A 26,837-nucleotide genomic window follows, 5' to 3' on the forward strand; every position below is an offset into this window, starting at 1 on the left:
TCTAAAGGAACGTTCGGGGAAATTTCTGAAGGACTTCTCGAAGGAATCTCCTGGCAAGTTCTAGAAAAAAAACTTATATAGCAACTCGTAGTGAAATTGTTTGGGGAGCTTCTGCCCGGTGAAACTTGTAAAGGTGTTTCCGCAGATATTCAAACTCCCGGAAGCACTTCTAGACAAATTCCCGGAAGAACTTCTTGAGGAAATTCCCGGAAGAACTTTTAGAGAAAGTCACGATGAAATTCTTAGTGTAATTCTCGGAAAAAATGGTGAGGAATTCTCGGAGAAACTCGGAAGGGAAGGAATTCCCGGAGGAATTCTTAGAGGAAATCCTAGAGAAATTCCCACAGGAACTTCTAGGAATGTTCGGAGAAAATTCTGGACGAACTCTCAAAGAAACTCCCAGAAGAATTTCAAGAAGAAACTGCTACAGAACTTGCTGGAAGAACTCCCAAAAGAATGCCCGGAAAAACTCCTAGAGGAGTTGCAAGAGAAACTCCTAGAGGAATTATCGGAGGAAACTTCTGGTATTTCTAGTGTAATTTCTATGAACTCTTAAAGGAATTCCCGTAGAAATTCGTTAAGGAATTCCCGGATGAACTTGAAGAGGGACTTTAACCTAGTGGTCAGTCGTCCCTCTATCCTAGAGGAATTTCCGGATGATCTCCTAAAGGAATTCACAGGAAAAACTTCTAGACTTCTAGATGAATTCCTGGAGGATCTCCTAAAAGAATACCCGGAGTAACTCTTAGATGAGTTTCTAGAGGAAGTACTACAAAAAGTCTCAGTGAAACTTCTGTTGCAATGCCCGAAGAAACTCCTAGAAGATGTCTCGGAGGAAACCTTCGAATTTCCCGAAGGACGTTCTAGAGTTCCCGGAGGAACTCTTAGCGGAATCACCAGCATTTTCTTCAATCTTCGGAATCCCTAGATTCTTTTTTCAGCCATCAGTTTTCTTCAGGAACCCCCGGTATCTTTGTAAACTCGTTTTAATTCGAGGGGCAAACTCTTTCACTTTTTTAGGACTGTTATAAATTTGGACCAAAAAATGAACCACCGCTGAAAACGTCCTTACAATTGCAGATGCTAGAAATATTGTAATGAAAAAAAAATCAAGAAATAATTTAATTTATCAATGCGTTTTTGAGATCGGCGTAGAAAATTGGAGTTCCGCGGCGTAAGCGGCGGCGAACCGAAAAATAATCGGCGACGGCGGCGTGAACTAAAAATCGGCGGCGGTGCCGGCTTGGCGCGGTGGCGCACACCTCTACCCGGAATGGTTTCCAATACTGTATGGCCACTTAAGTATAAAAAACTAGCATTTATGATCGACATCGGATGAAAGTTGATGAAACGCCAGCATTTTGTCGGGTATGTGAAGGTTAATCTTTCGCGAAGCTAGAACCGTTCTCGTAAAACACTATTTTTAAGACAACTTTTTTTTTGAAATGTCATATCTCCGGAATCAGTGAATCGAATGTAACTAAATTTTGAGCAATCTCATCCTAATGTTGACGATTCTCGCTAATAATTGCACGGATTTACTTCTGTAGTCAATATTTTCAATGAAATAAAAAAAAAATCTGTTACATTTTTTTTTGAATTTATATGTATTTTTACAGTGGCTAATTCAACACTATATTATCTGTTACAAATATGACAGAGTTCCATTTTCAAGTTTCACGGGACCTTCTGAAAGGCTCTGGAGTCATTCCTTGGGTTTCCCAAGAACATCTCAGGAATATTTCTGAGGAGTTTCAAGGCATATCGAGGCTTTCCACGTTGTTTCAAGAGGATTCTAGAGTCGTTCCAAGGGGGTTTGAAGGGGCTTTTATTCTTCCAGAACGTGCGCCATCACTGAAACTGCACCGCGCTCGCGTTGTATACGAAAAGCGAAGTTTTTTGGTAGTCTTCTTCTTCTTCTTCTTTATAGCTCTACGTCCTCACTGGGACTTGACCTGCCTCGCTTCAACTTAGTGTTCTTAGAGCACTTCCACAGTTATTAATTGAAGGGCTTTCTTTGCCTACCATTGCATGCATTTGTATATTGTGAGGCAAGTACAATGTTACGCTATGCCCAGGGAGTCGGGAAAATTTTCCCGACTGGAACGGGAATCGAACCCGCCGTCTCCGGATTGGCGATCCATAGCCTTAACCACTAGGCTAACTGGTAGTGTTTTACTTTTTACAACAGCGCGGGCGCTGAAGGGTTAAGGATGTTTCAGAATATTTTCTGGGGTTTCAGGTTGTATCTGGGGTATATCCCCTGGATTGGGGTATATCCCCTGGATCTACCTAGAAACACCATTGAAAACCCCCAAAGTCTTTGAAACTCTCCTGATACTGTCAGGAACGCCACTGAACCCCCTGAAATCCTCTGGAACGTCCCTAAATTTCCCTGGAATCTTTGGAACACCCCTGAAACCTCCCTGACTTCTCCTGAAACCCCCTGGAACACCCACAAACCACATGGAACTCTTCTGAAACCCTCTGGAACTTGCCTGACACTCCATGGAACTCCACTGAAACCTCTTGAAAACCCCTGGAACGCCCCTGAAACCACATGGAACACGCGTGAATCCCCTTTCATCACTCCTGGAACGCCTGAAACTATCTGAAATTTCATGGAATGCCCCTGATACTCCCTGAATCTTCAAGAACACCCCTGAAACGCATCTCAAACATGCGAACCCTGAACCGCCCTCAGAAGTCAAAACACCTCTGAAATCCCCTGAAACGCCCTTGAAACACATAAGAACGCCCCTATCTTTGTAACGCCCATGAACCTTCTTGGAACTCCCCTAAAATCATCTAGAACTACTGTGCAACCTCCCTGACACCCCCTGAACTGCTCAAAAGCCTCTGGAACACCCCTAAAACCCGGATACCTACGTTTAATGCTTCCAGTGAGCACTGCACTAGACAACGGACTAGCCCTTGAATTACCTGGAGCGCTCCTGAATCCACTCAATCCCCTAGGAATACCTCTGGAACGCCCCAGAAAAACCTTTGAACCCCTTTTGGGTAACACAGCTATAATTCAGATGTATTTCGTTCGAATTCATATGACTATGAAATGCCTGAGAGGAAATTTGGCAATGTTATTATTGTTTTATTGTACTATCTCAATGACTGACAATGAGTCGCCCTATTTGTAGCGCACGCTATGTCTGAACTAGCAGATTATAAAAACTGAATGTACATCGGGTTTCTTTCCACAGAATATCAGAATTCATGCTATATGATCATATGCAGAAACTTTTAAAATATTTCATCGGGGAAATTTTGATTTTTTCGGCTTTTTAGCTGTTTTTCATACAAATTTGAATGAAAATCCTATTTTTGGACAATTTCTCTCCCATACAAAATGTATGGAAAAATTTTCACCGATAGAATATTTTGAAACCTTCTGCAAATTAAAATATAGCTTGAATACTGATGTTTGGTGGAAAGAAACCCGATGGATGTACATTCAATTTTTATAATCTGCTGGTTCAGACATAGCGTGTAGCGTCGTTGTAAATTTGTAGTATCTTCTTGTGTTTCTTCTTTCTGGCTTTACGTTCTTACTGGGCCTCCCTCTCTCCAACTCAGTGTTCATAGGGCACTTTCACAGTTATTAACCTTCACATACCCGAGCCCCGACAACTCATTTTGAACATGCTGACATTTCGTCAATTTTCATCCGATTTTTTTTTTTAATTCGCCTTTAATCGATCATAAATTGGTGCAAGTTTATTACACCCAAGTGGTCATGCATACCTCGAAACAGCCGCGAGTACTTCGGCTTCCCAAACTAACATAGTTTTAAGGCAGTAATAAATTGTAAAATGTAAAACCATTGTAAAAACAAAAGATTTCGGCTCAGTTATGCCCATGTGGCGCCCGAGCCTTCCAAATAAACGAAAAAGTAAAAAAAAAAGTGGTCATGTAATATCCGAAACCATTCCGGAGATATTCCGGATTGTACTGGGGTCAGGGGGTGGGGTAGGGTTTCTGTTTTGTCAAATGGCTAAAAGTGATTATTTCGTGTGTTATTGTGTTTGAGAGGTCCCCGCGGAACCTGTTTCAGGTGTTCCGGAGCGGCCGTATCATTTTTTTTTCTGCGCCTTTCTCTTGAAATCATGAAGTTTGATAGGTCGCACGGCATGTTTTGGTTGCAAACCAGAAATGTCCCCGATGTCACCCCCGTGGAACCTATGGTAAATGTTCCGTGGTGGCCATATTAGTTGATACATACTTCAGGGTATCGTTTCTGACTCAGTCATTCGAAATCATGAAGTTTGATATGTCGCACGACATGTTTTGGATGAAAACCAGAAGTGTCCCCAATGAGCCCCCCGCGGAACCTGTGACGGTGATCCGGATAGGTCAACTTATTCAAATCTGATTATCGCAGTTGTGTTTTTTTGCTCGCAGTGAAAATTCAGCTGAAAATCGACTGTTCAAACACAGTAACACACGAAATAATCATTTTTAGCCATTTCGGCACCCTCCCTGACCCCAGTACAATCCGGAATATCTCCGAAATGGTTCCGGATATTGCATGGTCACTTGGGTGTAATAATCATGCACCAATTTATGATCGATTGAGGGCGACTTAAAAAAAATTGGTTGAAAATTGACGAAATGCCAGCATTTTGAAAATGAGATGATTGTGACAAGCACAATGATAACCTATGGAAGCCGAGAACATTTCCCGACTAAAACGGGGATCCAACGATTGGTAATCCAAGGTCTTGTCTATTAGGCTATCTGGAGATCATGTCTGGAATTTAATGCTGTTTTGAAAAGTAGCGTATAGTACATTTGACTTTTCTCATATTTAATCCTCGTCGTGCATTGGGGTCATTATGACCCCAAAACGTGCACTATGTCAGCGAGGTGAGTAACATTGCGCATGTCACGTGTTTGTTGCGCTCGTAAACTTCGAGTACCTTTGTGCAGGACACTCCAACGTACGGGGTTGGATCACAACGTCCAAGGCCATACTGTCCCTGTCGTTGAGTCGCGTTTATTTTTGTGAAATAACCCATGTAGAGGAGAATGACTGATCACTAACAACAGTACATCCCGCTTTTCAGATTACTCCAGTGGTATAGGCAGACACTTTGCTACAATACAGTCTAAGATAGTTTAGACATGATCTACAAGATTATTTATTAATTGTTTCTAATCCTAAGTTGCAACATCTACAGGAAAAAAAAACTATGTCAACCATATGTCACATTTTCAGAATAGTTTGGATGATCCGGGAAGTTTCTAACATGTACATTCAAGTATCACATCCAAAACGCGTTATAGTGAGTTTGACGTGTAGCCGATGCTTCTTTACGAGTGTAGATCTGGAGACATTAATCAAAATTAAAAAAAAAACATAAATACAAAAAACATTGCTGATGTACTGGAAATTTGTCTCCAGCGACTTGTATTATATGTTTGAATCAAATGAGATACATGCTGCTATTAGTGCACTTTTATTGATATGTCATTACAAATGAAAACCGTATATTTTAGCTCAGAATGGTTTGGATGATCTAGAACAGCTTTATTTATATGATATATTGTTGAACTCATCATCTATGTCTACTAAAACACACTACACCCAGTTTTGAACGTGCAGGATGCTTTGTTACGAGTATAGATCTGAAGGCCTTAACCACATAAAACTGAAAGATGACCTCAGATATCCCTGATGATCTGGAAACTTCTCTCCCATGGCTTGCACTATGTGTATAAATCAAATGGGCAAAATCTTATGTTTGTGCACTTCTGTTGGTACACCATTTCAAATTCAAACCATATTTTTCAACTTCAGAATAGTTCGGATGATCCAGGATGCCTCTACAATATGTATACAAGTATCATATGATTCAACTGATCTTCTAAGACTACCAAAACGCACTATACTTAGTTTGAAATGCAACCGATGCGTTATTACCTGTGTAGATATAAAGGCTTTAACTCCAGAATGATTTGGATGGCCTATGGTATCGCCATTGATGTGCAGTTAGTCTTCCATACTCTGATTTACATGTATGGATCTAATGAAATCAGTTCTGACATGCATACATTAGTTTGATATACTATTACAGGTAAAGGCCTTACAATCACAGCTTCATAGCTTTTTTAAGTTGCCTTGAACATCATCAGGTTATGACTGCCATCATTTCATGTTTTAAAATGTATATTTGAATGTAATTCTTCAAGTTCAAGTGATTTAAATAGTAAACATAACTATTTGTATTCAGTAGACAGCGTTCAAAAATTTTGGACGTTTTGGATAACCTGGAGATCTATGTTATAGCTGTAAAAGGACATAACTCATTGCTATCTGTCAGCTACAACCCAAACAAGGTGTTTTGGGCAATTTTCACTAACATATATCACATTTGCATATAAATATTACTCGAAATCGAGCGAATAACAAGTGGTGTACACTACATTTGCAGCTATATCTCCAAAATGTTCTAGCATAACATAATCTCCATGTATGCATATGATAGCACAACTAATCCCCTTGATAAAAACATTTTGGTTTTGAAAATTCACCCACTGGGTCAAAAGCTATAAGTATAACTATGCAAAAAAGTTGTCCACATCCTTTAAGGGTTAATGTTCTTAGTAGTGCTGCTTCCACCTTTCGATTAGTTTGTATGCTGATTATGTTATTTTCTCATTTTCATTACTTCAGCAGCCACAGTATCAGCAGCCAATATACGTAGCATCGAATCAACAAAACCAAATGATAAACCAGATGGCCTCGCAAATACCGGCGCCACCGATGCCAAATGGAGCGATTTACGCCACGGCAACCTGCTCGCCGAACACCAGCAACAGCACCAACCCGATCTACGCCGGCCAGCAGATGATGCTACCGCCGGGACAGCCTACCAACAACTATGGACAAACGAATGGCACGTCGTACAACGCACAGCCACAGTACGGTATTCCACCGGTAAGTTCGTGAGCTTGAACAGATGGGTGGGAACACACGAGTGACCTTCCTCTCGCTTCAGGTTCCCCAGATGCCAATACCACAGATGCAACAGCAGCAGTCCTCACCTCAGATGCAGCAGGTGAATGCCCCACCGCAAGCACCACCACCACCGATGCCACCGGCATTCTCGCTTTCGGCACCCTCCAACGTTCCACAGGTAAGTACAAACATCCTTAGGCCTTCCGGGATCCATCCTCATATCGAATTCCCACCTTCCAGCCTCCGGCACCACCTTTACCACCGGCCAGTGGGGGAGGTGGGGCAGCGCCTCCACCGCCACCACCTCCACCCGGTTCCAACCTGCTCGGAGGTAAGGGGAATGACGCCGGCATCAACTCGCTAGCACTGCAGCTGGCCACCGCCAAACTGAAGCGAAGTCAACCGGCCAAATCGGCCCCAGCCCCACCGGTAGCGACGACCACCGTGACGGAGAACAGCGGTAGCAGCACCTCTAGCGGAGGTAGTGGTAATTATGGAACTATAGGTAGACTATCTCTCATCACTAACAGCTACTAACATTTGTCCCGTTTGTTTGTCTGTTGTTTCGTTTCTGTTTCATTCTCCCCTCTCCTCGTGTGTGGCCAATCATAAACCCTTTTAACGAGCGACTAACAACAACCACCGTCCATAAGTATCGGCATGAATCGAGGCTTACAAAATTTAGCGATAGATTGGTGAAGGAATCGTGTAGTGTTTTACCAATTGGCGGAATGGCAAATCTCCATTTTCGCAGTTCATCGAGAAACATGTTTGATCATTTTCACCTCATTAAGACCATGCAGCGCCATTTTATACATTGAATCAATATTTCACTTGTGCACAACACAAAATAAGCAATACTGCACATCGAGCGGTGTTCCACTTGGGACTTCCCAAGGAGATCTTCCCAGAATTACTCTCAGAGTTGCTACAAGCAGCCTTGTTAGAGATCACAGTCATTGACACCTTTTCGTCGATATTCGGTTGCCTTTGTCTCCGACATTCGCAACACAAGCAATCAAACTACCGTACGAAATAAAAATGTCCAATGAATGCACTTGACCACGATTGCGGCTTCGGGAGACGATTCGGATTTTGTTATTCCTGTCTTCCTCCACAATGAGAGCTGTGTTGGCCATATGTGTGTGGTATTCAATTCAACAAGCAAGAATAAACTAATATTAACTTTCATAATCGAAATTGACTGAAATCCATGCGAAAATCTAGAATTAGACAAATGTCATCGTGTCAGACGACATTGATTTGACCCATGTTTATGTTTATTGATCTTCGTCCTACCGCTCGTGTTGTGTGTAAGAGGTAACGGTAGCGCATGAATGTAACAGAGCAAGCTGACACCCGACTGCGGCATCGAAATGAAACTAGTGAAAAGTAGCAATCCTACATTATAGAGATCTGCGGAGGCGGCCATTGTGAGCCAATCGTGCAGAGAGAACTGTCAAAGTGTGAGCCAAATGAACATGCTTATCGTTCGTAGGAAGGCGTCGTTTGAACGGTATTGCAATCGGAACTAAATAAATTAAAATAATTTATTTTTAATATCGAGATATTGGCGGCTTATGCATGTTTAGTAAAAAGATAAAAAATTATATATTCTGCTTTCAAAAGCTCATGCTTTTGACGACACTTTTGTTGCGGCACTTGTCGAAAAAACTTCCATTGCTGCTTCTTGCTTCACTTCTGCCGATATGATTAGCGTAACACTTTTGCATTGAATTTCAGATTTCTTCGATTGCTCCGCTATTTCAACAAAAAATTGAAAAAAAAAATTCTACCATAATTAGAAAATGTAAACAAAACAACTTGAACCACAACGAAGTCACTCATAAAGTTTGAACATCTAGCTTTGTTGCAAGTGTTGGCAGCTGTTGTAAACCAAAACAAACAGCGTTGCCGAATCGACGTATGTAACTTCCGCTCATCTTTATGTAGAGGATTTCTAGTGAAAAGTATCGAATGTTTACAAGATTGGCTACAAGAGTTATTCCTGGGATTTTGATTAGAGAATCTGCAAGGATTTCTTAACCCTTCAGTGCGCGCGCCGTTGTAAAAAGTACAACACTCACTACCAAAAAACCTCGCTCGTCGTATACAGTGCGAGCGCGGTGCAGTTTAAACTGCTTGATGGCGCGCGTCCTGGAAGTTTAAGGAGTTTTTCACGAATTTTCTGCAGGATTTCTTCCAAAGTTTTTCTTGTAATATCTTCAAGGAAATTTCTCTATTCTAGAGCTCCTTCCTGGTTTTCTATGGGAGTTTCTGTCGGGATATTTCTTAAAGATTCTCGCGGGGTTTATTTTGCAGTTTTACCTGAGATTTCTCTAGGAGTTTCAGCTGGAACTTCTCTTAGAAGATTCCTTCTAGTGTTGGTCCTGGGACGTCTCTCATTTTTTTTTTCTAAAATTAAATTGAACATTCTCCTAAGATTTTTTTTCCGGAGTGTCTTCTGGGATTTCTTCAGGAACTATTGCTGATATTTCTCATTGAATTCTTTCCGTGATTTCTTTCAGAGCCAAGCTGTTCTTCGTAGTTGTACCAGAATCCTTGCAGTGATCCATCTGAGATTTTTTTTACAGATCGTCTGCATTATTCCCAGAACTCTTCCCAGAGTCTTTACAGAAAGTTGTCTCGAAATTCTGGATATTCCTTTATGAATTTCTGTAACAGGTACTTCCAGAGTTCTCGCAGAGATTTTTGCCATCGGTTCTCTTCAGAATGTCTCCCGGGATAACTTACAAAATTCCTTATAAGAAATTCCCGGAGAAATATTCGTAGAAATCTGAGTGAAATCATATGAGAAAGTCTCATTGAAAAAGTTCTAAGAGTAATCTCGAGAAGAAATATTAAGGACATCTAACGAAGAACTCTCAAAACCTCATGGAATCCTAAGAGCAGCTACGGGCAAAATTCCGTGAGGAAATCAAAGAGAAATATCGGAAAACTATCGCAACTTTGAATAATTTTGGATGGATTCCTCCTCCATGGAAGGAGCAATTCAGCGAGAAACTCTGGAAGCATATCAAAAAACCTCTGAAAGAAATATCGAGAGGTACTCTAACTGATATCTCGTGAAAAACTTCTGCGGAAATCCAGGAAGGAACTCTGGTAAAAATCTCAGGAACAACTCTCAGAAATCTTGAAAGATGTTTACTTAACTTTTAGGGATAAATTTGTATAGCTTATGAAGAGTATTACTTTTAGAAAATGTGGGTCATATTTTGAATGTATACACATTTAAAATTTTCCCTTGAAAAACCTGGAAAGCTCAGGGAATTCTATTTTGAGTTATGAGTAGACACCCTGTAGTAGGATGTTGGAGTCAATATGACCCAGACAGTCACGCTGAACGTACACTACTCCATCGTGGTGCGAAAACCTAACATCTTAGGAGGTTTAAGATAAGATCACTTAAACATTCTTTCTGTTTTAGAAACGTTCACATTCTAAGAATGCTATTCATTCACGACAAATAAAAATTTCACAGATGTTCAGAATTTTTAGAGAACCACCTGACAATGATTAGGGCCCATGAATATTGATTTCGGTTTTAGTAATTCGATACGCAAGGTACCGTGGAGGGCCCATATTCTGCGCATCTAAGACTTTTTCAATTTCAATCAGCTGTAACAAATTCCAAATCGAACCGATTTGGCTGAATTTTTGACTGCACATAGTTATTAGCTTTGTAAATGAGGGAAAAATATAATTCTTATACAAAACACTTAATTTTTAAGTAAAATCATGAAATTTCTAAAGTGTGTCTCTGTTCCTAATTCTGCGCATCCATTTTTGGAATGTTCCTTATTCTGCGCACTAATGTTCTTAATTCTGCGCACATGGGGAAAACACTAAAAAGATAACATGTTGTAATGGGAACATGATTCATAGATGAAATTCAATTGAATTCTTCATTTTCAACTTTTTTTACGACATTACGACCATATTGGAACTTTGCATGTCCTCAACATTGATACTACCTACTTTGATTACTAAGCAAAGGGAATTTGAATCATAATACACAATTTTGTTGCATTATCAAATACTACTACGTAAAACTTTTTAGTTATTCGCATGTGCACATTTTAGTAAAATTTACTTTTATTTCTAAAGGCAATATCAACTTTTTCGCCATGACAAGGTGGCACAATCTTTGTTTGCAAACTGAAACTTCTTTCTTGTCTAACTCCAGGGTTTCCACTGTTTGAGAAAATTCCATGTAAACTCACATCATATCTCGCATTTGACAAATGCTTGCATGAATACATAAAATTTCCCCCGAGGTTGATAGCAAATGTTTAAAACAAGTGGTTAGTCCGGTCGAACTATCAGATCAAAAATTCAAAAATCGTAAATTAGCCTTCAAAGTTCATAAACTAACTTGTTGAGCCGTAATTACATGCACCGGATTGCTAGAAACATAGAATATCCCAGTTATAACTATGGTGGCATTTATATGATGTTTGTTTATTAATTATATGTTCAAAACTTAGTGTTGAAATGTCTGCGCAGAATTAGGACCACCATTTAATACCGGTTCCTAATTCTGCGCACCTAAGAAGAACAAGAAGATTAAAAAAAAGAAGAAGAAAACTCAATTCTTTTCTGCCGATTCTGATTCCCCTAAGACATTTGTACAGGATGCGCATGGAAAAGCAGACATTCTCTTCATTATTTATTTCATAAAATGCTTCAGCTCATGAAGCATCTTTTTAGCAGTTTCGCTAACGGACACAGATTTTAGGCAATTTCCAGTACTTGCAACATCATTTTATTTTTTTACAAAATAATGGTCGTTGATTTGAAAAATTTTTCTTCACAAACTTTTTCATTACTATTGAAACAATATTCAAAAAATATAGTTGAAGCTAATATTGAACTAACGCCCGTGATTTTGTGATATATTCGAGAAAGTGCGCCGAATTAGGGACTGCGCAGAATTAGGGCCGGTCACGGTAAAACCAAAACCTGTGCACTTAAAACTATATAACCCATTGATTCTGTCTACAAAGTGTTGAACAGATATATTTATTCAAGTAAATCTACTTTATTTTCAAATAAATAAACGTGTTATTTATAAACATACAGTTTGTTTCTTTGAGCTGCTGGAGGCAACTGTAAATATCTTATAGCATTTGTATAATCCAAATAACAATTAGGGACAAACAGATTACAAAAGGTTACTTTCAATTACTTTATGAAAAACTTTCTTCAAAGAACTGATCTCTATACATCCTGGTAATTTGCTTGGGTTTTAAGTGGGTGGCATGGTGTAATAACAGATTCTTCTGTTTGTCTGAAACCATACTCGGAAGTTTATAATCAGAAGGCACAGTAGTGGTAAATTTGCGAAACACAACTGTTTTACTGAACCCAGCTATGTTACACCACTAGCGTCATAACAACTGATATTCATATATGTATTTAACCTTAACTTACACTAGATAACGACAAAACATTAAATTTCATCTCGGCCGGAAATGACATGAAACTATGCAAAAACAACTTATTGGGCGCATACTGTATTTATCTTGTGTAAGCTTCGCCGACATTTTTTGTGTGGTTTGTTTAAACTCCATCTTGAAAAACAAAATAAACTAAACTTTTCAGTCATCCATACTCACTTCATTGCCAAGCTGTCATATGTTTTCGCATGTTTACCATAAACTATTTCGTACTTCTGCCAAGTTCGTTTTTGTTCTGCTAAATATCTAGCGCAACCGCAAAAGAATACCGTTTACAATCTCACCTATTTGTCTATACGTGTTTCGAAATGTTACCTTCCCATCGAAGCGAAATTGACTCTTCAATGTACCTATATTCATATCTTCCTCGCAATTGCGAAATGGATTTCGACAAACAACCAGATCTCCACAGAAGTAAGTGTCTGCATTTTCTTCGCGTGGAATGCATGTCCACATTTCAGAATATATTCACTTCCTTCCTATATTCAGTAACACAATTAAGCTTTCTGATTCACAAGTTGGTTCTTCCTGTTTATTTAATTTAGGTAATCCACTTAAAATATAATTGTTCAGGAATTCAAGCACATATAATAATTCTTCTCTTAATCGTTTGAAATATTTTGATATCAGATTCAGATATTTTTGTCAGCCGACGTCGTGTTTCTATGAACCCTCCTTATATAAAAAAGCACCTGCTAGAAATTGGCAGCAATCACCTGCGAGTTAGTTGTTCCATAGTTGTTGGTATTCATTTGTGTCAATTCAACGTACTTTCTCTCATTACAAGCTCGATTTTTTTAAAACAAATAAGTTTGCAAAATTTTGGGTACGATCGGTTATGTTATTTCTTTCATAACAAGCTCGAATTTTTCTAAAACCTTGTAATCGATAAAGTGAAAACATAGCCTATGGTGTCCTGAAAAACTTTGTCGAAGACAGCGAAGTGATCTGATGCTTATGAAAAAAGTTATAGCGTTGGCATTGCTTGGCGAAACAGCATGATTTTGTTGCTATTGTTATTCCTATACATGTTAAAACATAAACACATGCATGCGGTTCGTTGGTTATAACTATTTCCACAAGCATCGGATCGCTTTGCGGTCTTAAAGAAAGTTTTTCAGAACATCCTAGGCTATCATTTTACAGTATCGGTTAAAAAGTTTCAGACAAACTTTTTCAACTAATGACAAATTCCAAAAAGTATATTTTCCCATACAAAATCCCGTACAAATTTCAATTACAATGCGCAAAGTGTAGACGCAACCGATCGTGCTCAAATTTTGCACAGATACTCAGGACCCGAAACGGAACCAAAAAGCTTTGATCTGAGAAAACGGTTCCGATGACCCACACTATTGGTCAGTCGGCATAAAAAGTAAACAGAGTGTGAGGAAGATTCGGAAGTTTGCTCGCCATTTGTGTTTACATTTTTTCTTCTTACTAATACATAGCAATCTCTTCTTCTTCCCCAACTGTAATATATTCTCATAGAGCAGGATTCTCGCGCGCAGGATTTCGGTATTTCTTTCGATTTTTGACCGTTTATCTTCGCCGGTGGTTTATCCACAGACATGTCACAGATATGTCTGTCTGTGGTTTATCTTTTGTCCGGCGACTGGAGACAAACGAGTGAACATTGAATATGGTTTGGATGGCATTCTTAACCTATTAGATGCCAAGGGCGAGATAAGAGCAAGCAAAAAGGCCTGCTTTGAGGGTCTCTGTCAGAGTGCCAATACGAACCCGTGGGGTGACGCCTACAGGATCGTTATGGCCAAGACGAGAGGTGTGGTGGGTCCTACAGAGCAATCTCCAGAGATGTTGGAGGGGATCATTGGAGGACTTTTTCCGCGTCGTGATCCTAGTCCTTGGCCTCCTTTCGTAGGACAGCCGGGGACTGGGGCTGGCGATGAGGAGAGGGTCACCGATGTGGAACTTCCGGGGATAGCTAAGTACCTTAGCGTAGGTAAGGCCCCAGGTCCGGACGGAGTTCCGAACCTGGCCTTAAAAGTAGCTATTGCAGAGGCTCCCGAGATGTTCAGGTCTGCTATGCAGAAATGCCTGGACGAGGGAGTTTTCCCAGAAGCTTGGAAGAGGCAGAGCCTGGTACTATTGCCAAAGGCGGGGAAACCACCCGGAGACCCGTCGGCATATAGACCAATATGCTTGATTGACACGGCGGGGAAGGTGCTCGAAAAGATCATCCTCAATAGAATGTTGAGGTTCACTGAGGGCGTAAATGGTCTTTCGAGCAACCAGTATGGCTTCCGGAAGGGGAGGTCCACCGTAGACGCTATCTTGTCGGTTACAAAAACCGCCGAGAAAGCACTCGAGCCTAAGAGGAGGGGAATTCGCTTCTGCGGGGTAGTGACTCTGGATGTAAGGAATGCATTTAATAGCGCCAGTTGGGCTGCTATTGCCGATGCGCTCTTGCGTCTGGAGATACCGGAGTACTTGTACAAGATTCTCGGAAGCTACTTTCAGAATCGCGTACTAGTTTACGACACGGAGGTGGGTCGGAAGTGCTTTCACATAACCTCAGCAGTCCCGCAAGGTTCCATCCTGTGTCCGGTGTTATAATAGAGCTAATAAACTATAGAGGAAGAATGTCGCTGGCGTCGCCGCCGCAACATCTCTTGCTGGCGGAGATAGGCAGGGATATAAGTGTCAACGCGAAAAAGTATGCAGTTTGACAGATAGATACCCGGCATGTTTTCGAGCGAGAACAAAGGGAACACCAGCGACATTCGTCCTCTATAGTTTATTAACTCTATTGGTGTTATGGAATGTCATGTACGACGAGGTGTTGAGGTTAGAGTACCCAGTGGGAGTGGTGATTGTCGGATTTGCCGACAATATTACGCTCGAAGTCTACGATGAAACGATCGAGGAGATAAAGTTGACTACCAACCACTCGATCAAGGTTGTGGAGGCGTGGATGCGGTCCAGGAAACTGGAGCTGGCTCACCACAAGACAGAGGTGACGGTTGTTAACAACATGCAGTCGGCGCAGCAGACGGAGATCAGTGTAGGAGAATGCACTATCCTGTCAAAGCGCTCTGTCAAGCACTTGGGCGTGATGATCGATGATAATCTTACCTTCGGTAGCCACGTCGATTATGCCTGTAAAAGAGCCTCCACAACTATTGCGGCACTGTCCCGGATGATGTCCAATAGCTCAGCGGTGTACGCCAGTAAGCGCAAGCTTTTGGCTAGTGTTGCTACGTCCATAGGGTGGGGCGGGGCAAGATGGGTCACCTAAGGATGGATCACCATAAATTTGTAAATACAAATCGTATTGGTTTGTGTTCGTCCGCTACTCTTTAATACACTAGTTAGCTATGCTAAAAGTCGATAAAAAGTTCATTAAATACAAAATATGATGTTAAACAAGCAGTTTTAAAAAGTGATCGATTTTGGGACGTAAAAAAAGGGCGGGGCAAGATGGGTCACCTTTTAAGTAATTCACATTTTCTCAACGAAAAACGTCAAAATATAAGATTTGTTCCGCATTCATATATGCTCCATATCCATACTGAGTAAACGAAAGCTACTATTAAACATTTTATAAATTTATTTGGAATATAAAAAACTTTACGATATGAGTGGTCCTAAGGCGGCTTGAAAATCGATGTTTTCACTAAAAAAATATCATAATTTTATGTTATAATTTTGAGCGCTCATTCCGCTTGATTAAAGTCATTTATGAGATAGTCTTGTAACAAAAAATAAATAACTTTTGAATGCTCCAAAAATACGTTCAAAATTGAAGGTGACCCATCTTGCCCCGCGGCCGTTTATATGGAGATTATATGGAATGTATCGCATAAGAAAAATGGCTAAAAACTATTTTATTTTTTATTTCCAATGAGAGTGAATAATTTTTCAATAAATGTCCCAAGCTTTTGTATATTCACGCTGATCATCTAACAAAATTATTAACATAATCAAAACATGAGTAATGCGCCCGAAAATGGCACTGACCCATCTTGCCCCGCGACCCATCTTGCCCCGCCCCACCCTACTTAGGTATGGCGGCCCGTCGTTGGGTACCGCGCTAAGTACTGAATGCTACCGACGGAAGCTGGAAAGTACTTACAGGCTTATGTGCCTGAGGGTTGCGAGCGCGTACCGTACCGTGTCACAGGACGCTCTCTGCGTCATTACTGGTATGGTGCCTATCAGCATTCTTATCAGTGAGGACATGGAGTGCTTCGAAATGCGCGGCACAAGAGGCATACGCAGGACTGTCAGGATGGCCTCTATGGTCAAATGGCAGCGCGCGTGGGACAGTTCCACCAAAGGAAGGTGGACCCATAGGTTGATACCGAGGGTAGATAGTTGAATTAATAGGCGCCATGGGGAAGTTACATTTCACCTGACACAGGTCCTTACAGGTCATGCTTGCTTCCGACAGTATCTACACCGTTTCGGGCATGCGGATTCTCCCGAATGCCCAGTGTGCAATGGTTTAGAGGAAACGGCGGAACACGTTTTGCTCGTGTGCCCGCGTTTTCGCACAATGCGTGACCACATGCTTGCCACAACTCCGGACAACTTGGTCCAGAGGATGTGTAGGGATGAGGTTCGCTGGAATGCCGTTTCAACGGCTATCACCCATATCGTCTGGGAGCTACAGAGGAGGTGGCGCGTGGACTCGGAGAATGGCTAGTCCAGATGCAGTGCAAGAGGTGGTCCAGGGGTTCGAAGTCGGCTTCGTAGGTCATACCGGTGCCCTGCGGTCGAGATCGACCCTTACAGCGATTAAGTGGCCGCGGAGAGTAAGTCCCGGTAGCGGTGCTGTCGTGGCATCGGTCTACTGGGTTGGATCCGAGCTTGCGGTTGGAAAGGGGTCCCCGGCAAGGGTCGGGGTAGGTGAGACCCTGCTGTCTGCAACCTTCGGGTGCATCTGATAGGGCCTGAAGGGTAGTTATACCCTTCCTTACGGGCAGGTCAGATCGGGTTGCACGTGGGCATCAGTTCTTGATGTCTGCCAAGCAGTTGGGCGCGGGCGGGGTTGACCCTGCCCGCCTTCCGAGGACAAAGGGAGTGGCGAGGACCACTCGGGAAACTGGCTAAGCGCCAGCAGGCTACCGTGATGGACTCTCCAGAGCGAGTCATCGATGTACGTTGCTGCTAGGCTACGGCAGCTAACCTTGAGGGTGCGATATGCACTAGCCCCTCTCTGAAGCAATACCTTCTTGGTGGTTCCGGAGAGACGTATGGTTTGGCGACCATAGGAATGTGTTTTAATGGGTCGAGGAGTGAGTAGTCCTGGCTTTTACTAGTGTTGTAGAAGACGGCCTTAACCCCACACTACCCTAACCTTCATGTTAGGGTGTCTGATGAGCAGATTCATCCCCCTATGGTTTAGAAGGAAAAAAAAAGATGCCAAGGGCGAAAACAGAATACTTCGTTCTTTGTTGTTCCATTTTATATTTAACCCTAAAAGGGATACCTTCATGGCCTCAGTTTCGTCACCTCGCTGAGTGTGTTCCATCAAAGACGAGCTCTGAAAGGCGCCTGAGGTCCAATGGACCCCGGGTATCCCTTTTAGCGTTAAATATGACATACTTGAGGATTTCAAGAGGTTAGCCTAAATAAACTAAATGAGCTGGTTTCCGGGAAAATGTCCGTGGGATGGCCAGGCTTTTGTCACGAGATAACAACCATAATGTTGTTTTCCGAAGGTCGCCAGTGAATTTAGCTTACCCTGCTACAACCAACCATGAAGTTGATCTTTCCCTTCCGGTATGGCTCTGCAACCATGCGCTGATGGAGGGTACACACACAATCATCAACATCATCATAATCGTTTATTCTGGACCTGGACCTTTTCTCTAGATTTTTCCCTGTTTTTTTTTCGGAATACTTTTTAAGGTTTCTGTAGGAGCTTTCTGCTGATATTTCTCAGGGAGTTCTTCCTGCGTAGCTAGGAAGCTAGCCAGTCATTTCCTTGTAGTTATTTCCAGGATTTTTGTCTTAAGATTTTTCCGGCGTAGCTCCCAGAGATCGTTCCGGAATCCCTAACGGAAATTTTGTGTCTTCTTTTTGTTTTTTTTTTTTTTTTTATTTATTCAGTATTTATTCCGTAGTACATAAGTGCAAATAATGTTCCCGAGCTGAGATATGGACTACCTTTCAACAGCTATATAATTCAATTTCTGCAATCTAGCGCTTAACAAACAACTTCAAAAATATTATCAAATAAAGGAAAAATTACAAAAAAACCTTTGAAGTAGCAAAAAGTGTTGGTATAGTTGGAGGAAAGTATTATTCTTAACCTAATATCACAGTTTGTTTATGTAGCTAGTTGTTGTAGCAGCGGATTTGCTGAAGAGGCGCATCCCATCCAAAACCTTGGGAGCACCCGCTGGAACCAATCGTCGATTCGTTCTATTTTGGCAGCCCTATGAACGTCATCAGTTGAGTGGAACGCATTCAAGTTCAGCATCATTTTTAAAATTCTATTCTGCTTTATCTGAAGCTTCTTCTTGTGAGTAGCTGCACAATTATGCCATGCTGGAAAACCGTAGGTCATCGCTGGTTTGAACACCGTCTTATACAGCAACAGCTTAGAGTTTATGTCCAGGTGTGAACGGCGATTTATCAGCGGGTAGAGCATCCTTATAAGTTTGTCACACTTGCTTAAAACATTTTTTATGTGTGTGGCAAAAGTTAGTTTCCGGTCTAGGGTTAAGCCCAGATATCCTACGTCGTCTAACCAAGGAACTTGGCGACCCCAAACTGTAATCTCGTTTCTCGGGAGTTTTCGAGGACTTCGTTTCCGGGTAAAGAAGATTGCTTGAGACTTGTCAGCATTTGATTTAATTTTCCATTTCTTTTGATACCTTTCGATTGCGTTTTGGGCTGCTTGCAGCTTGGTAATCACTATAGCTGGATCGGAGTCCGAAGCGATAAAACCAGTGTCGTCAGCGAAAAGATAGTATTGGACATCATCCAACTTGACCAAGTCGGCGGTGAAAATATTGTACAGCGTGGGGCTCAGCACAGCCCCTTGTGGTACACCGAATGGTATTTCGTGTCGATCTGAAGAATGTCCATCAACAGACACATGGTAGCAGCGGTTTGACAAGAATGAGCGGATTATTTTCGTCAGATACATTGGAAAGTTTCCTTGCAGCATCTTGTGTAGGATTGCTTCCTGCCATACTGAGTCGTACGCTTTTTCGACATCCAGAAGCACCATACCGGAGGACTTTCCTCGCGTGAAGTTGGTACGAATTTCCCTTACGAGCCGGGTAAGTTGGTGGTTGGTGGAGTGACCTATTTTGAAACCGAACTGCTCATCGGGGACAATCCGTGTATTCTCCAAATGTTGCTGGAGGCGTTGAAGAATCACTCGTTCCAGTATTTTACTGAAAGATGATAGCAGGCTGATCGGTCTGTAGTTGGATGGAATCGAGGAGTCTTTATTCGGTTTCGGAATGGCGATTACCACGGCGTGTTTCCAACTGGTTGGAAAGTATCCGAAGCGAATACATGCAGAGAAGATTTTTGCGAGAAATATGAGGGCTTTACGAGGTAACTTCTTTAGCACACAGTTTCGAATTTTATCCTGACCAGGAGCTTTTTTTGATTTGAGCTTTCGTATGATTTGGGCTACTTCCTTTGGACGAATCAGCCACGGATGACCTCCAGTCAGGTCAGTCTGATCGATATGAGCGATTGATCTATTTACGGCTATGACTGTTTCGGGATCGTCCGGCAGCTGATTAGTGTGCGCTTTCGCGAAACTCCTTGCCAGAAGTTTCGCTTTCTCTAGAGGAGAAGCAACCATGCTGTCGTCTTGGCGCAATGGTGGACTGCACTTGGTCGACTTCCGCAAAGCCTTTGTTATTTTCCACAATGCGTCACGATCTCCGTTCAACGAACGAAGAGTCTCGCTGAATCTGCTGTAATTCGCCTGATCACATTCATGACGGATTCTACGGTTCAGCGCTAGCACAATGTCCCGATATATAGGATCCCTTCTTCTGTACCACTGCCGCCGGCGTTTGTTCCGCAGCGTGATCAATCTACGTGTAGTCTCTGGAATTTCCGCTACTTTGTAGGTACTTTTCTGGACTTCCGGAACCGAAATAGCTTCAGCGTCCAATAACGTTGTTGTCAGGAACCGAATGGCGGCATCAACGTCAGCTTCGTTGTTGAGGGTTGTAGTGACCGGATCAAGCAAATCCAACTTAACGTTGATTTCATGCTGGAAACGCGGCCAGTCCGCTCGTGAGTAGCAACGGTACTTCGGTGTTGATGCTATGATTGGAGCAGAGAGCCTGACGCTGAACGTTACAGGAAAGTGATCCGATGACAACTCGTTGTGTGCGACCGGCTTAGTCATGTCCAGCAGGTTATTTGAGAGAGTTAAATCCAAAGTGGACGGTCGGCCGCGACCTGTTGGTTGGAACGTAAACGAGTCTGGGAAGTGGATGAAGAAGTTGCGACTAGCCGCCTCTTGGTACAACAGTGTTCCAGCTTTGTTTGCCTTCAAGCAATTCCAGTGACGATGGCGTGCGTTCAGGTCACCGATTATGAAGAACGGATCAGCTCTTCTGGTAAGGGTGGCAATGTCCCGACGAAACTGTGACCAAATCGATCGCCTCCTCGCTCCAGGAAAGTAGGCAGCAATTATATGGAGGTTTCCGTTTGGGGTAGTAATAGAAATGCCCACACTTTCGATGACCTTGGTCGAAATGTTGAGCTCGGTGAACTTGATGCCTCTTCGAATTGCAATCAGCACCCCTCCTCCTCTTTCAGCGTCATTGGAAACACGATCGAGACGAATACAACGAAACTTCGGGTGACTAAATGCGTTCTTATGCTGGAGCCAGGTTTCGGTGACGATCCCTACGTCCACACTATGTTGGTCCAAGAAGTCAAAAAATTCCATTTTCTTTCCATGAACGGAGCGCCCGTTCCAGTTAGCCAGACGCAAGTAGCCTAAGTTATCCATTATAGACGTACTTGGTCGTTAGCTCGAAAAGAGCTAGAAGTTGTTGTTGCTTTGTTTGACAGGTAGCAAGCCGGTCAAACATTTCTCTCGCCAGTGCGAGAAATTCGGATACCGAGAAGAGGTTTTTATCACTACTTTGATTTTTTAACACTTCAGCGTATGAATTTCCCGAACTACTAGGACGGCCCTGCAGAGGGCGCGGGGGTGGAGGCGGAGGGGCAGGATTTCGTCGCTCGGCTCTGATTTTCGCCAGTTTCTCAAGATAATTCTTGCGACTGGGGCAACCACGATAATTAGCTGTGTGCTGGCCGCTACAATTTGCACATTTGATGGAATCACGTGTCCCGTTCCTATCACCAAGCTCAAGGTCCGCCTTCTTTGGGAGGTTACACTCAGTAGATAGATGCTTTTCCCCACACTTTACGCATAACGGTAGAAGATTGCAGTTTCGCATTCCATGTCCGAATTGTTGGCACCGGTGACATTGGACAGCATCCGTTGGTTTCCGCTCGAAGTAACGCCATTTCACTATGGTATTGAAGACTGCCTTCACTTTCCGCAATTCAGATAGCCTTACGGATCCTTTCACGAAATGCAATAGGTACAACGCACTTTCTTCTAAACCAACAACCTTCCTAGAAAACAGCTTCACCTCTGCCGCAACAATGTTGAAGGAAGCAAGTTCCGCCTCCAGCTCGGAGATGTCGTACACCGACAATCCGGACAGAATTATTCTTACCGGTTGTTCGGCAGCCGGAGTGAAAGTGTGGAACTGTATTTTGGACGTTTTCAATGCACTTACTGCACCACGATAGCCTTCCTCTCCCATGCACAAAAGCTTGACACCTGTTTTGGTTGCCTTCATGTGGTATTCAGTCTGCGAAATATCACTTTTCGACATCACTTCACGCACTTGTTTGGTTGTAAGGCCCACTACCGAGATTGGTGGGACACGGACCTTCTTCGATTTAGGTGGCGGATTTGATATCGCCGGCGCTGGAGTTAGTGTCGGCATTTCGTCATCTTCACCCTCTTCGTTTGACAGTAGTTCGTACTCGTTGTTTACTGTGATGTTGATTCCATGTTGCAGGGAGCCGCTGCCGGGAGATAGAGCGGCCGGCCCGTGGGGTTTGGAACGAACCACGGATTGCTGCTGGTCTGATGACATGAACGGGCTTTTCGCGCGCGGGGGGTGCAAATTTGTTTCACTGTTGTTTTGCTCTACCTCTAGGCCTCGTTTGTTCCGGGAATGGGTTTGACTTCGGAGGGTCATGTGCGTCATATCGGTGACCGCATTTTGCCCGACCGGGTCTGGAGGAACCTTCTGCGGCTTCAGGTTGGCGTTTCGCGAATTTAACTTTGATTTGAACGAAAATAAATCGCGAAAAAGCGGAGCTAAAAAAACTTGTTTACTAGGTACACAGGGCTGGTACCGAATGTGTCTTCTTTTTGTGATTTCTCTAATAGTTGCTCCAGGGGTTTTTGCAGAGATTTTTTCCAGTAGTTTTTTTTTTAGAATATCTCTTGTTAGAAATTCTATGAGGGATCCTGAAGTCCTGTGAGTAGCTCCGGGAAAAAATATTGAAAAAAAGTTTGATAAAACTGAGATATCTCGAGAAAAGCACGAAATAATTCCGATAGAAAACATTATGGAAATTCCAGAAGAAAGTCTGAAGTTGTAAAAACAGTTTTGAACGAAAAAACCTGTTTTCTATTTTTAATTGTTGTAATGGTGTTACTAACGATAATTGTTCATCCTTGAACCCTTTCACGATGCCTAGTAGGTTACTTTTCAGCTGAATCCGTAAGCTTCCCAAGCTACATCATAGAATTGTTAAGTTGTTTCAAAAAATGTAGCAGGATTCAAAGTAGCGTTTAAGTTTTTGTTTCTCAATTAAATTTATCCCATATTTCTCCTTATAAACGTATTGCTAAAATTTCCTTTACTTTGCTTCCCACTAGGGCGATCATCCTCCGGAATGGCCTCGATGATGGACGAGATGGCGAAAACGTTAGCCCGACGGAGAGCACAAGCTGAAAAGAAGGAGGTATGGTGCAGAATAGCCGCTTCTTTCTTGCTCATTTGGTGGTAAGCAAACAATCTCAATTTGTTCTCCCACCATTTTAGCCGGACTCCACCGATGACGGATCATCGAACGGACGCCAGCGGGCGTGGGAAAAATCTAGCACCCTGCCGCACAAGCTGGGCAGCAGCAGTCAGAACAACGCCAACAGCAACAACACCAGTCTTAGCGGATCGGAATCGCCAAAACCGTCGCGGAAACGATTCGGCAGTGCCAGCGAAGAAACGATACTCAAGGTGGGTGAAAGATATAAAGTCATATGATTTTAATGGTATTCTTACGGACAATTCCCTCGAGCTTAGTTTAATTTTTAATTTTTGGGATTCGGAGATCATCATGGAAAGAGGCTTGTCTTTTAGTTGTAGGAGATTATTTGAGAACTTTTAATTTAATGACCCTGCTGTCTAAGATGATATAGTTCCCTGTTTTGGAATCCAAGTTCACGATTCTAATAACTCTCTCCAATGGAATTCATCCACCATTCCACTATTGCAGCAAATCAACGGTGACAGCTTTTCGCTGCCCAGTGCGGTCGAGCTGGAAAACTTCAAGGAGGAAATCCTGCGGGAGATGCGGAACGAGATCGCGAAAGCGAAACAGGAAATCGTCGAAGCTATCAAATCGGAATTCAACCGGAGGTAAAAGACGGGCTGTGGTGTGTGGGCGAACCGTTGTACGCAGCAACAGCAACAAGGCTGGATAGTAGTAAAATTGTAATAATTGTCTCTAGTAGGTTTTACGAGTCGCGACACGTGGGGGGTGAGTATTTATTAGCGGATAGTTGTATGTGGGGACGGACACCGATTTACGCGTGCGCCGGAGGGTGCGGGTTTTCCCCATCGAGTTTTTTTTTTCTTCTCATTTTTTGGTCTCTCGCGAAACGGGGATGTTAGGTCGTTTTTTATACGAAGAGAAACGGTAAAATGTACGCTGTATAATGCGTACACGGCCATCAGGCGCAGCAATGGATGGGTTCTGTTTTGTTATTTCGTAGGTTCTTATCTGGAGACTCGCAAAAATGACGACGACGGTTGTAGAAGTTCGTCGCTTTGTGTGTACTGAAGATTCGATCCGTGCGGTGCAGCGCGGTCGAAAGCGGCTATATATGTTAAAAATATATATAAATATGAAATTAACTCAAACAATTGATACATTATACAACTAACCTAAAGAAAAAGAAGAGAGGAAACTGTTAACTGAAATGCAATTTGGAACGAACTTGTCAGACAACAGCGAAACAAAAAGTAGTTCTGCCCAGCAAGATGTTTGAAAACACGAAATGTTATGTGAGCCACGACGCAGTTTTTCGCTTAATCAGGGGTTTGGTTTTACTAGGCTGACCATCCGTCCCGTATTTAACGGGACAACAAAATTTTCAAACACTCGTCACTGGAGCATAGTTAACGTTTTGGATTTAATTATTCGTTCTTTCTAGCTGAAATAGCATTATTTACAACATGCAGTTCTGTTTTTGGACATTGATTTGCTTTTTGTTGAGTTCCCGAAATGTGTCCCGTATTTAAACGGGACAAATCTGGTCAGCCTAGGTTTTACTCATCTTTATTGTCTGGATTTATCAGTTATTGCGGAATGCAAAATTGGATGGTCCAAATGTATGTATTTTTCAGCCATACTAAGTTGGCTTAGTATACTTAGCACCATACATCTTTTCAAATATTCTACGAAAGTGTACGAGGGGAGAAGTGGGGTTTGAGATGACCGAAATTTGAATTCCCTGATGGGACTGTTATTATGAAATTATGTTGAGGCTTATGCTGTAGATTTCCTAATCCCGGGTGGAGGTGAATAACAAACCAATAACTAAAGAATAACATATTTTGTCACATCTAAATTTGCAATTCTTAAGTTTTTAATGAATAGCTCAGGATAACACATAAATAATAAAACATGCTATTAATAATAACTCGTCAATTACAAGAGTTATTATTATTATTATTATTATTATTATTGGCTCTTCGTTATGGGGATTTTAAGCCCGAGGCTGGTTCATCCCCCGAATGACTTATTATTGAATAGTATAGTAACATAATAATAACAAATATTACTATCATACTATCAGCCATATCTTTTTTTTTTTTATGGGTTTTCAGTTGGAGCTGCGTGACAGCTTGTTTGTCAAGGCTGAACCCGTTATTCAAATTTCATCTCTACAAAGACCAATGTTTAGACGGAATAGGCTATGTTGCCCAATTTAACACTAGTTTTTACATTGTGCCTTAGTAGTTTTAATCAAAATTTTGCATTTTCCCTCCAATAGATGTATTAGTCATGTCCGCCCTCAGTCATGTGAAGTCTATGAAGCTATCAGAATAAATCTTAACCCGCGGAACCTGAAGCCCCAGGGATGTTAATGTCCTTGCTTTTACTTCTTGGAAATAACATAACACAAAATGCTGTCTATGTTGACAACTGTGCCTATGCTATCTCCAAGAAATATAACGGTCAAATACCAATTGAAGACAACAGTCGTTACTGCGATAACACCTATGTTGGTAGCCACCTACAGCTCTGGCTCCATCCCCAATGATAGACACTAGTTTTGAACATGTCATGGGCTTCCAATGATACGAGATACGAAAACAACCTAACTATTAAAACAAAGCCAATCCGTTCATTTGTCATATCGGTCCTACTTAGATAAATCATGTCATTTTCTCTCCTAGTCATACAAAAGTTATGTCCTTCAGCTTAGAAACAATCAGTTTTTGTCCAAAATGTCATGTCGAACGCATTGACGTCAATAAAGTGTTCAAGTATGGTCCACTGCACGAACTTGGGCTGGCCCGCTCACTCCCAAAGAAAATTTGACGTTTAAGCGGTGTCGTCACCGCTCAAAAGTCAAACCATGTGTGAGAGCAAGCAGGCCAGTATAAATTCATGCAGTAATCCATTGTTCGTACGTTAGCTTCGAATCTATCAGCACTATTAAGTACTGCAGCTTTCCTTCCTGCTATTCGGTTGATTTCACAAGATTTATATTAAGAGAATATTACTGGATAACATTGTAATTTTTAAAAAAGCAAATTTGTTTTGATAAAATTACTAATTTAAATATATTAAATTATTGTATATTACTGAAATTATAGTAAATTTAGTAGTTAATCAAAATCAACCAAAAAATGTGGGAAAGAAAGCCCAAACAGCATTTTCAAGTCTATTGACAATAAAAAAGTTTCAAAACCTGTCACAAAACCTATAACATTTCTACTAGGATTTGTAACGATCATCAAAACCTTCTCAAATCCAACCGACTTGGAACTATTGCTTGGGTATAGAATCTATTGAGCCCCGGCGGTCCCTCCGTG

General features: G+C 42.0%; 1 protein-coding gene across 7 annotated transcripts in view; it reads left to right on the top strand.

Annotated features, from left to right (window-relative positions):
- LOC109401275 (protein enabled) overlaps nucleotides 1-24,647 on the top strand; it is a 111,452-nt gene extending 86,805 nt beyond the window's left edge. For 2 of the 7 annotated variants that reach the window (XM_019673758.4, XM_062842746.1), the window contains 6 exons: nucleotides 6,692-6,955; nucleotides 7,017-7,154; nucleotides 7,217-7,481; nucleotides 23,390-23,475; nucleotides 23,556-23,747; nucleotides 24,007-24,647. In XM_019673758.4, the coding sequence (XP_019529303.3) occupies nucleotides 6,692-6,955; nucleotides 7,017-7,154; nucleotides 7,217-7,481; nucleotides 23,390-23,475; nucleotides 23,556-23,747; nucleotides 24,007-24,153 (1,092 nt within the window). In that variant the 3' untranslated portion in view covers nucleotides 24,154-24,647. Of the gene's footprint in view, nucleotides 1-6,691; nucleotides 6,956-7,016; nucleotides 7,155-7,216; nucleotides 7,482-12,858; nucleotides 13,017-23,389; nucleotides 23,476-23,555; nucleotides 23,748-24,006 lie in introns of those variants that run through there. The other 5 variants (XM_062842747.1, XM_062842748.1, XM_062842749.1 and 2 more) reach the window with 5 other exon arrangements.
- The last annotated feature ends 2,190 nt before the right edge of the window (nucleotides 24,648-26,837 follow it).

Source organism: Aedes albopictus, chromosome 3 (assembly GCF_035046485.1).
Source record: "Aedes albopictus strain Foshan chromosome 3, AalbF5, whole genome shotgun sequence".
NCBI classification, from domain to species: Eukaryota; Metazoa; Arthropoda; class Insecta; order Diptera; family Culicidae; genus Aedes; species Aedes albopictus.